The sequence below is a fragment of the Colossoma macropomum genome, unplaced genomic scaffold (genome assembly GCF_904425465.1).
Source record: "Colossoma macropomum unplaced genomic scaffold, Colossoma_macropomum, whole genome shotgun sequence".
NCBI classification, from domain to species: domain Eukaryota; kingdom Metazoa; phylum Chordata; class Actinopteri; order Characiformes; family Serrasalmidae; genus Colossoma; species Colossoma macropomum.
This window is the reverse complement of record NW_023495955.1, coordinates 67,701-80,549: the sequence shown is the minus strand read 5'-3', so window position 1 is coordinate 80,549 and position 12,849 is coordinate 67,701. Positions and strand designations below refer to the sequence as shown.

Genomic DNA, 12,849 nt, shown 5'->3' with positions numbered 1-12,849 from the left:
GCTTTATACTGGCCTCTGGGAGAACCTCTGGTCTACGTTATGCATCTGGACTTAGAGGCTACGACCACCCTTGTATTGACCAAAGTCTTAGTGTCTTCAGGAGTCACAACCCTTCGTCGGTTGGTGGATGTGGCAGTACCGGATCTTGTGCATGTGAGATTAGGGGTGAGATCTCTCTGTGTTGTGGCTCATCTCCTCCAGGGCTGGAGGTCGGCCCTCTCTCCTGAGGAGTGGGAGCAGGTGAGAGACTACAGTGTGGGGGTGGTCAGGCCTTCAGAGCATGACCCCTTCCCACAAGTCATCATCATGCCTGACTTACAGGACTGCAAGGGCCCCCTTCTGGAGTGGGTGGGGGAATCCAGCGTGAACTTGAGGCCAGTGTCTGGTAAGCTGCTGTACAGAGCCCATGTGAAGGTGCTGAATAAGAAAAGACTGCGCAGTAGAACTGACACTCCTTGGTGTGAGGGCTTTAATCTAAGCCAGACTGGAGAGGACTGTATAAACAACCGTTAACTAAGAAGGTTGCTGATTTGCAGTGAGGTGCTACATGGTATTGTCCTCAATGCTTTTATTGCTGTTTTAAACCCTGAGATTTTACCCACAGTGTCCATTTTGTTTCCAAAGAGAAACAAACATGCTTTTCTGCATTGTTTTAGGCTGCATCCTTTATTTGACATTTTGAAGAGTGTTTTATGTCTCTTAATGTGACTTTTACACTCCAGACTTTTATCCTTGGCTTTAAGTATGTTAAGATGCTAACTGATCAACTTCATCCTTGGACAGGCAAAAAGTGATATATGTCTGTCGAAAAATAAAGGTGGGGCGTAGTACTGGATGTGATGCCACGAGGACTCTCTCTAGACTGGTTAGATCAAGGATTTTAATTGATTGTAATTATTATAAGAGCAAGTGTGATGTGGATGAGCTTTAAAACAGTGTGGTGCTGTGGAGAGGCGGTGTGCTGGGTGTATGATGACGAGCTCTGCTTTGCTTCTGAGGTCAGCTGAGCCAAAAGTTTTTTTGTTTTTGTTTTTTTCTTTTACTGTTTATAACGATATTTTATTGTACTTATTGATTTGTTTTAAAGTAATTTAAGATGACAGTGTGACAGCTGAGTGTTTCACAGAAAGACTTCCCCTTTCTCTTTCTCTCTTCCCCTCACTTTCACTCTATCTCTCTCTCTATTTCTCTCTCTATTTCTCTCTTATTCTCTCTCCCTTTCTTCTCTCTCTCTTACTCTCTCTCACTCTGTCTTTCTCTCTTTTTTTTGTGTCAAATTTAACTCCCCTGTTTTACCATAGAGCATTTTCTGTCCAAAACCTGAAACAGTTTTTCATGTTTGTACTGACTGTCCCAGGATGGTGCCACTCTTTGAGCTCCTAGGCTGAGCTCTCAGAGGATTGGAGATGTTGTTTACCTGAATTGTGTTTTAGGGTGTAAGTACACACAAGCACAGAGCTCCAAATGTATTATGACAAATTTCTCAGTGGGACAAGCAAAATTAGCAATATGGGAATTGTTTGGGCAGGTATCTGAAAGGCAGGACACAGATGTTCTAAAACCGTTTCAGGCATTAGTGGAATCATGCATGAGAGTGGAGCCGTCAGATTCCTCAACTCCCACAGACCCACACATACATAACACCTACATAGACCCACACACACACATGCATAACACCCACAAGGACCCACACATACATAACACACACACACATATATATATATAACAATATGGGACTAACTCACTCCCCACCTCTTGCAGCTCCAAATTATGGAACACTGTATAAATATAGTTGCTGCATTTCACTGAAACACTTCACTTTAACAATATTAGCTGCTAGAATTACTGTATCAACAAATACTGTATATTGCTGCTCTGGTTCCTACCTCAGTGACTGCTATGCTCATATATGCTAGGCTATCTGCTAATCTGCTAATATGTCATAGTATGTTACATCCTCCTTTGCACAGCTCCACATACTCTCAGTACCGTGTACTGCCTGTGTTCTGTTTGTATTTACTGTAAGTCTTTCGTATTTATTGTACTGTATTGTCTGCACTGTGTTTATTGTACACAGTGCAGACAATACAGAATGATCTGACTTAAGACTGACAGAAAATGCTCTATGGTAAAACAGGGGAGTTAAATTTGACACAAAAAAAAGAGAGAAAGACAGAGTGTGTTGGTCCTGGAGGAATGTTGTTTTGTTTCACTGTGTACTAGTATAAATCTGAAATGACAAAGCCTGACTTGACGTGATGGAGGACTTGATAGTCTCTGTAGATGATACAAGCGTGTTGTTTCATTGGTGAGTTTTCCTAATTGTAATCTGTATCCCCTGACTTTTTCCCTTTTTTTCTCTTTATTTAATATGGTGCTTCAATAAGGGGGGTTTAAAGTCACAGTCTCTCTTTCTGTCTGTCTGTCTCTTTTTCTCTTTTTTCTTTGTCCCTCTCTTTCCATCTCTCTCACTCTCACTCACTTACTTTCTCTCCTCCTGCTTTAAAATTGCTCCAAGTCTTAGTGGAATCACGCATTAGAGTTGAATTTGTTTTTATCAAACCACTGCTATTTCTGGTTTTCAGTGTTATCTGTTTTAAATAATCAACATGATGCCTAAGAATATACATTAAAGATTTAGTTACAATCCAATTACAGACAATACCAATAACTTAAAAAACTGAATAAAGCAGGTCGGGGCTACTGAATGAAGTTTGCGGATCCAGGAGATCTGGCTTATACTGGTGAGCTGAGCTGAATGATCTGACTTACACTCACAATCAGCTCTGCAACATTTACACTTCATTCACTAAGAGTTTATTTCCCTGATTCTGAATTGCAGAACTGACTGAGCTGCTTAAAGAGCTTTTAAATGATGCTCACTGTGATCAGCTGATTGTAAATAAAGTGCTGAAAGGACTGTTGGGTTTGCACAGCTGGTACAGATGTGTTGGGCTTTAGAGAGAGACTCAGGACTAAAATAATGGGTAGTCAGTAATCAATAAAGTAGTCATACTACAGTTTGAGAGAAGTAATTGGTCATTTGTAATGGATTACTATTTTTTGAGTAACTGCCTCAACACTTGGATCTGGGTGCCACATATGAGCTCATACAGATATATGGTTTAACACTTTCTTACATTTATGCAGGTACTAAACGCTTTAATTAATTTGTGCTCAGATGTCCCATTTTAGAAGAGTTGAATGGTTCAATGAGTTTGATGTGTTGAAAAATAAATTACCAGGATGTTGTTATTACAAAGCCGATGTGACACAGTAAGTGTCAGACAATATTTTATTTCATATAGCAGTGGGGAAAAAAGGTGAAGGAGTTTTTTTTTTTTTTAGGTTTTAATGGATGAAATTGATGCTGGACTGTGAACTACAGAGCCTGTAGCCTAAACTGAGCAGCAAGCAGTGTTACAGGTTACATTTTACAAGCTTGATCTGTAACTGCCCTCATGAACACTCACATTTATATCCTAGTGATGTCAGCCTGCAGTGTGTTGCTGCACATCTGATAATCTCAGGCAGTCAGAGTCACTCTGTGTTGTGTAGCTGTCTCACTATCAGAACGTCACTGTTTCCACACTGAATCTCATGATTCCTTTAGAATCTATCGAGGTCTGGACCTCAGTGTCTTTATGCTGGTTATGACCATGTACAGATACTCAATAACTCATAATGAAGATGTAACCAGTCAGAAAGGTTCAGACGCGTGTGGATAAAAGTGAAAGTACAGGCTTTATTAACACTAGGCAAAGTCATAGTCGAAGTACAGGCGGGGGTCAAAACCGAAAGGCAATAGATGATCACAAAGGTGATCATAACCACAATCAAACAAGTCCAGAGGGCGAGACAAAAGGCAGAGTCAAAAAGGCAGGCAAAAAAGGTCAAAATCACAAATCCCATAAACAAGCAAAGGTACCAAAGGAGCAAGCAAAAAACGTAGTCAGACAAAAAAACGAGATCAGGGTCAAAATAGTATAGCAAACCAGAGAAACCACTCAGTAAGTTCAAGCATGAAACAATACCTCGCAAAGATCCTAAGCTAAAGCCTGGGCTAATATACTGAACTAAATTAGTCATGTGACTAAAACACACAGGTGAAAACATTCAGAATTCTGGTGACTGTGAGCGCTGATAGGTGCGAGGCAGATCATCACTAGTCACATGATCTCCACTTGGCTGCTGGGTAATGGAGTCCACAAGGGATTCTGATTCCATTGGGAAGTCTGCCATCACGTGATCTCCCAGGTTCTCCTGGGAAATGTAGTCCATTACACTAGACGAGTCTCTAGCAGGTGTGACAGAAGAAAACAGCAAGCAGTTTATTAATATCACTTTAATAATGTCTCTCAGGCAATGTTTAAAGGAAAAAGTCACAACAGGCAGAGAAAATTATTCACAATGCATATTGCTTTGTATGAATAAAAATGCTACACAAAGTATTTTGCTTTTGTAATACTGTTACTAAGAAGTTTACATGCTAGTTTAATAATACTCTGTTTTCCAGTATATATACAGTATATAATTATCACTTCAAAAGCATTCGTTTAATTTAAAAACACTAAGCAGTGTGTCTTTGTCTGTAAAACTATATAACATTATAATCAGTACTAATAAACATAAACACAGGAGTTAGAATGTGTTGTTTTCAGTAAAGATCTAAAGATGTAGGTTAGACAATCACATTTAGAAGAACACAAGTTTGGTTCATCACATGCATCTGTTCAATTCATTACCTGATTTAATTTAATGAAGGTCTCATGAGATAAACTGCATATTGGATGGTAACTGTTAAGGCTGGACGATCTCCAGGAGAGCTTAGATGGCCTAAGACTTTTGCACTGTACTGACCTGGGTCATTTTGCTTCTTCAGTTTTAGTTACTCATCCCACAATTCAATCTTAATAATCGATCGACCAAAGGCAGACATTGTTCCCTTCACCAGAGCTCCTTCTCTAGAATATGTTATGACACTCCCTGTACCTTTTCCTCTAGTAATTGGATCAGTAGTTTTATTTTTCTTTATCTGCTTGTACAGTGCTTTATTACAGTTTGTGTTTGGTTCAAAAATGCCAAGATAAAACTTGTTTTTGTGAAAGTTACGGTCAAAAGGCACAGAAAACAAGATGACCAACTTGTTGGCCTGTTGACTAACATGTTCTGTTTCATTATTGAGGATTTGGTACATCAGGATTCCAACAGAACCACGGAGTGCATTTGTGGTTTTGGAGAAGGAGCACACTTCTTGGGAATTATTTTTGATGGTAGGTTGTGGAGGACAGTGACATTCTCCACTGGAGGTGTAAGTCCTGTTATACAGACAGAGATTATGATTCATAATGTTACATACAGATATGTAGCAGATTACAGGCAGACAGATAGTGTGAGGCAGACAGACATAAAGGGAAAACATAGTCACAAGCAGCAATTCAGAGGTCCATGAACATTTTCACAAGTATGACCATAAAATTCTGACCAGCGTGATGAGAGTTACTTTAAAATGTGACAGCAAAGTAATTTCTTTGTTGGTATCTGCATTTGGCAGATTTTAAACTATATATAATTTTTCTGGACTACTTACAGGTAACGACTTTTATAATGTGTGTTGAATATGGATCAATTGGATTGGATGTCACTTACTAATGTGATAATCTGAGGTGGTAAATTTGTTAACAGCTTTAAAATGCTGCAGTAAACTAACTTCATCTTTGGTTTGTGCATAGTATGACAGACTTTGAACCAAAATCTCCTTTTAACTACTGACTGGTAATGGCTGTTTTATACTGTGTTGATAGACAGGATGCAACTCACTAAGGTAATGAGCTGATTTAGTAAAATTTAGACCCCAATAACTTTAAAATACTGCATTAAAATGATGTTTGGTTTGTACATAACATAATACGAAATTTGTTGGATTTTTTAATATCTTTAATTTGACTTATGGTCATGGCTACCAAATTGGGTTAAACATTGGTGGCCAAAAAAGGATTTTTGTCGTATTAGAATGTTAGAACATATAAAATGTTGAGGATGTGGCCTTAAGCTGGCTATCAGCAACACCAGCAAAGCACCCAATTAACCAGCTGGGATACTATAGCTACCACAGCAAATATTCTCAACATTCTCTCTAATAATGTGTTCACTGTTACTACAAACTGGGTAAAGTTGTGATTGTAATTAATTCAGGTTTCCAGTGACATTGAGTTCTGCAGCTTAATGTCCCAGAAGCCCATTTTAGTCTGAGAGACACTCACTGACAACATTCATCTGTTCTTACCTTGGATTTGCTAAGATGAACTTTTTGCTGTTATTGGTGATTTGAATGCTGACATATCTGTCTGTGGGTATGATCCGGGATATTTCCTCAGCAGTGTTGCTGAACAATGATGCAATTGTTAAAGGATTCATTGCCTGTTGAGAATGAAAAAATAAACATTCATTATCATTTAAAGATGTTAGTGATTATTTAATGATGTGTAGCTTTTATCTTCGCAAAAAATGGGATACTAGCAAAAGTGGGCCAAAGAAAATCTTCATTCTGTGTTGCTCTTTGAATGACAGGAGATGATTACCTCAAGGGTGCTTCTCTGTGGGCTTTTGTTTTTTATTGAACTCGCAGCATCTCTTTTTGTTGTGGTCACAACATCAGAGTATTTTTTAAACACGTAAGGAAGGGCTCCCGAGTAGCGCAATTGTCTAAGCTGAGTTGGCACTATCATCAGGAGATCCCGAGTTCGATCCCTGGTGATGCTACTGCCATCCGTAGCCGGGTCTCCTAGAGAGCACAATTTGCCTCGCTCTCTCTGAGTGCCCCCCCACCCCACTTCTCCCCATCACTCAACGCGATGCTAGTCAGCGCAGGCGTCTGTTAGCTGACGTAACAGATCTGGCGGTTGGCACTTTCCTCCAAGCGTTTAGCTGTCCAATGACGTTGCGTTAGCGGCAGTTCGAAAACCTGCAGTGGTTGGCTTCACAGGTCTCGGAGGAAGCCTGTGCTAGCCTTCGCCCTCCTAGCGTTGATAGTATCGTGTGATTGGGGGAGTCCTAACTAGTGGGGGGAATTGGAAACGACTGAATTCGGCAGAAAATTGGGTAAAAATCCAAAAACTTTAGGCTTCTGAATGGCTGGTTCATGATTCCTCTGATTGTGTCCATCCATCTTGTTACTGATGTTACATTATGCTTGAACTCTTCCAAGCATAATGGTCTTTTCCAATGAACTGGTTCTTCTCAGAATATCTCCAAAGTACGAGCTTCAGTTTGGTTCTCTGGTTTAGAGTGAGAGAAGAGGCTTGATTTTGTTGAAGATACATTCATTTGTTGTCTTTGCTGTCCCAGGTACTCTTAAAAGTCCTGACCAACACCAAAACACAAAGATATCTACATTTTTCTGGTTTCGCTTTCTTACTGTTCGGCTTTCACATCTATAAAGAACCACAGAGAGGACCACAGCCTGGACATTTCTGATCTTTGTTATGGAGACAAATTGTTGCATTTAAAGATCTTTTCAAGCTCATTGATTCTTGTTCTGCTGAGCACCCATCTGTGTCATATCTGAGTGCTGGATCCTCTGTTGTTAATGACTGATGCATAGGGATATATAAACCTAAGAACTACAACAGAAAGAACTCTGTAGTGTTTTTTGAAAAATGATGGTTGGCCTATGAAAAACAAACAATGTATGTTGTTACAAAATTATATTTAATTATTTGAGTAAGTGGGGTTCACGTTCTGTCCCACTTCTGCTGAACGTGCGAGGAAAAGTAAGACCTGTTCAATAAACGATTTAATTAGGTGTGGTTTAAAGAACAGTATACAGATGTGCACTTATCTAATTCATATCATCACTCCCAGAACAAAACACTGCATCGGGTGGATCGGGTGCCCACTGCTTCCTGCTGTACAACACTGTGCAAACCTCACCTGCTTGAACTGACCCTCCTGATGACTCTGCTGCTGCACAGACCTGAACTATTTAATCAGAGTCATGACTTCTCCTGTTTCTCCCCTTTTCTGTGTGTTATATTAATGGTAAAACCTGATTCTTTGTTCATTTTGCTCTTGTGTTACTGTTTGCTATCTGGTGTCGACCAGAGGAGGATGGGCTCCCCTTTTGAGTTCCTCTCAAGGTTTCTTCCTCTTGCTCTTAGGGAGTTTTTCTTTCCACTGTTGCCACTGGCGACACTCATGGAGGCTTGGACCCAGATTTTTCTGTAAAGCTGCTTTGTGACGACAGCAAGAATGGCCTGAGTTCGATTCCCAGCTGGGCGACCAGGGTCATTTCTGTGTGGAGTTTGCATGTTCTCCCCGTGTCTGCGTGGGTTTCCTCCGGGTACTCCGGTTTCCTCCCACAGTCCAAAGATATGGAGTCAGGCCAATTGGACATGCTAAATTGCCCCTAGGTGTGTGTGTGAATGTGTATGTCGGTGTGTCTGCCCTGCGATGGACTGGCGACCTGTCCAGGGTGTATCCTGCCTTCTGCCCAGTGACAGCTGGGATAGGCTCCAGCACCCCACCGTGACCCAGAAGGATAAGCGGTTTGGATGATGTGTGTGTGTGTGTGTGTGTGTGCTTTGTGACGACACCTGTTGTAAAAAGTGCTACATCAATAAACTTTTACTTGACTTGACCTAACCTGACCTTTTGAAATATCAGTTACCCTTCACATTGTGTAAAAATTTCATAATGAACGGACGGATAGAAATGATTCAGAATAACTAAGAATAAAGTCATTTTAACTTGACTTCCATTAAATGTTAATAATACAGTATTTTTACCATTTTGTATATACAAGATTTGTGTCCAACAATATATCATTACACACTTTTTCACAGGATTTTATCTTTTGTTGGGCTCCAGGTGGCGAGTTTTTTTGAGATGCTGACACTGTGCCGTGAATTAATCCTAACTGATGCAACATCCAACTGTAACTGAGCTCTAAAAACCTTTGTTTTGTGTTTTTTTTGTATTAGACACATTGTTGCTCATTAAAAAATGGACATGTGATGGAAAACATGGAAGATAAACAGCAGCTTCTATTATCTCAGCTGAGCCTGGTCTCCCTGCTTGCACCGTGTTATGCGTTTTAGACCACTGACTTCCCTCCCCCCTGGGGGAGGGGCTGTAACACAAAACACATATGATTTACATTTATCAATCATATCAAGAAGGCATCGGACTGTCTGACAATGCTGAGAAGTGAAAAACACCCTGCCTGGCACTTTATCAGAAACCCCTCCCTTGTAGATCCATCTTATTGGTGTACAGTTAGAGACTGAGAGAGTAGCCAGTTCCTTAGAAACTATCTTGTGGTAATTGTTTCCTGTGAATGGAAGCACAAGGTAGGTGTTTCTAATAAAGTGGCCAGTTGCTGGAAGCACAAGGTAAGTGTTTCTAATATTCTTCTATTGTTTTGATGCATCATAAAAAATAAATCATTTGTCATACAGACTGAACTTTTGAATGCTTCTATTGCAATGATTCCATTTCTTAAAACAGCTGTTTGATCTTTTATTTGCAATAATCATTCATGTAAACCTTCTCCCTCCATAAGAACAACAGCAACATATGAAATATGTCTAAATGACGACATGGCAAAGTTAGTGTTTCGCATGTTATGTTTTTTAGTTAAAGTCACAGGTTATTTTATCTTTTCTAATGACACTCAGACGGCTTAGTTAAAGAAATACGCCCTTGTATCTTTTTTCTCACTGTGTTCTTCTGGTCAGCAGCTTTAGCTACAGTAATCCAAGTGAATCACCTTCAGGAGAACACCTTCTCTCACTTTCTGAAAAAATAAACTGTTACTTGTGTAGCTTTGTGTTTAACTCTGTATAAAACATCACATTTATTTGATAATCAGCTAAAAAGAAGAGCCCACCTGTGTCCCACAGCACAATGGCTCTTTGCGTGCAGTTCTGGACTTTATAGTAGGTGGAAAACTGACAGCTACTCAGAGGTTTCATGCTCCACCCAAAGGCACACTTCTTAGGCAACTTATTTTGGCTCTTGTGATAAGAACTGGAGAAAGAGCTTTCCACTATAAACACACTGGATTAAACATGCACAACGCTGTCATCACACAAGCTGACAAATCTTATCACATCCAGCATGTTTTAACCTGTTTTAATAGAAGGACTACAACCTGGCACTGGTACAGTTTGCATTCCTTCAGTGAGGATGTGACTACCCTTGTGAAAAAGCAGTATACTTGAATATGATATTATTCTACTTATACTTTATTTGGTGTGCTAATTCGTTAATGAAGAGTATTTATTTAAGTGAAACGATTTAATAAAGAGTATTTATTTAAGTGAAACTGCTTTAATGAAGAGTATTTATTTGAGTGAAATTGTGCTTTAATAAAGTGTATTTATTTGAGTGAATCCGTGCTTCATTGAAGAGTATTTGAGTTCAGTGAAGTACGCTTGAAACGGTGCTCAGAATGAAATATTCTGTATTAGCAGTATGATTATTAGTGATAAATGTGATGTCTGGTCATATGGACTGTGGAAATATAAAGTACAAGTACACTTTAAAACAGTTTAAAATTGATCAAATTAGCATGAAAAATGTGAATTGTTTGATAGAAATTTTATATAAAATATTGATCTAAAAGTGGAAAAACATCACACCAATAGGATGTCAGGGTACTTATATCAATGAGAATTCCTCTGTAATGTGTTGTTTGTTATTCATGGTGCAGCATTTAAGGTGGAACAGGAAAATCAGAAGTTGACTTCAGACACCAGAATGGAACTGCTGCACCATTTAATGTGGAATGGGCAAATTCAAGATTCTGGGGAATAAGAAGCTGAGTTTAGCCTTGTCTACCTTGATAACCCAGCTGCACATGGACCACAGAGTATGAATGTGAGAACTCAAATTACTTAAAATGGCATTCTGGGCCCCATGCTGCCTCCATCTTCAAATGCATCTTCAGTATTTACTTTCGTTTTGCTGCGTCTCTGGTCAGGGAGCTTTTTGGATGTTTTTTAGATCAGAATCCAGTTCGTTTGCTTGCTTCTGTAGCTGCAACATGCTGGGTTTGCCTGCCAATTTGTTTAATATCTGGCCATGGTGAAATGGTGCTGGGAAATGAGCAGTGGGCAGGATTACAGGCCAACATAGACTTTCCACTCCAGAACAGAAGTTTCAGAGGAGAACATACTGGCTGTAGCACTGTTCTTAAGAAGCCAGTATTTCAACTTAGCATGTTTCCTTAATGGAGATCCTCCAGGCCTGCACATTTCAGTGTTTTCCTGCTCCCAGGGTTGGGATAGCTACTGAAAAATTAGTACCTAGCTACTTTGTAGCTACTTTTCCAGAAAAAGTAGTGGCTACTTTTTAGCTACTTTCAAAGCACGATGGTCAGACTGTTTATGAATCTCCACCTGACACACCAAACAAGCCCAACTGACAGTGTGAACAAGACACTGAATTTAGTCATGTGCCAGAAAGAAACAAACAATTGAAAAGCTGCAAATATACAAAAACATCACCAAAAAGTGTAACCAACAATCAAACTTACACAACCAAAGCAAAGTCAATCATTCCTGGTTTTTCCTAATAAACATCTACAAAAATAACTGAATACAAACCAAATAATTTTGTGCAAAGCACTGTCAACTGTTGAAATTAAACTGCTACAATTTAAACATTTCAGTAAAATGTACAGACATGACATTCAGAGTCTTCATTAAACTTCAGCAACACTTTAGCATCAAAGTCCTCATCAGTGACTCTGGCTCTGTTTGGGGTGAGAATCAGGCCTGAATAATCTCTCCACTGCTGCAGAGCTGCTGCGGCTCCACAGCAGAAACAGAGAACCTGTAGCGAAAATTATCACTATAGCTACAGAAAATTTAGTAGGCGCTACAGCTTTTAGCTACATTTCATAAAACTGTAGCGTCTACAGCTACTAGCCACAAAAAATTGTAGTTGACTACAAAAAGTAGCACGCTACTTAGCTTCTCCCCCATCCCTGCCTGCTCCCAACACACTTGATCCAACTCATCTTGATCAACAATAATAATTTCTATATTCTTTACGGATTATCAGTGAATTTGTGTTGGCTCACTAAGCATCACTCATCAAACTCAGTAGCTCCTACTGGAAATGTTTTAGCTTTATCTAAACTTTAGTAGCATGTGCAATATGATAAAAACACAATGGAAACCGAAAATGAAAAATTAGTCATGAGTGAAACAGACATTCAGTTAAATGTAAGTAAACCTCACAGTTTTTTTAAGTGAACTGTCTGTGGTCTCACGATCTACCCCTGCAGAAGTCAAACAGTGCTGTGAGGGAATTTCTGTTTTCTGCTCCCACATGGCAGCAGACTGCTCAAGACGAAGGACTTTAATGGTAGGTTATCTTAAAATGAAGTACAGCTTAATGTGACTGTACTGACTGTATATACAGCTGTTTTTCATGTTGATAAAACTCTAAACTTGCTGTACTGTGATTGGTTTTACTAGTGTCCCAGCTTAAAGTAAGCTCAGTTTGTTAACTAGCCTAGCTAGCACGAAGTCAGATGCAGCTTCCTTAAACCGAGTATGAAGGTTGACGGTATTTACATTAATACAGGTTTGCTCATGCTGAAAAAATTCTCTTTGAGAATAACTGAATTAGAAAATTCCCTCTCTATTTGTGCTGCTATCTTTGCTATCTATTCAACTGTTCAAAGCTTAGCCGGTTAGCTTTAGTCACAGTAAGAGTGTTAATTACATTTGCTTAGCTGCATGTACCTAAAAAGTGAATACAAAAGGATTTGTAATTCTTTGAGTAAATTCAAATGACAGTTACTCAACTATTGTAGCTTATGTGTGTGAATAAAAT

General features: G+C 39.3%; 1 protein-coding gene across 1 annotated transcript in view; it reads right to left on the bottom strand.

The window, feature by feature from the left end:
• Positions 1 to 4,888: 4,888 nt before the first annotated feature.
• The window catches only part of LOC118803740 (DELTA-thalatoxin-Avl1a-like), a 69,676-nt gene continuing 61,715 nt past the window's right edge, over positions 4,889 to 12,849 (bottom strand). Inside the window, exon 3 of the mRNA XM_036564228.1 lies at positions 4,889 to 5,318. Within this exon, the coding sequence (XP_036420121.1) occupies positions 4,889 to 5,318 (430 nt within the window). The remainder of the gene's footprint in view (positions 5,319 to 12,849) is intronic.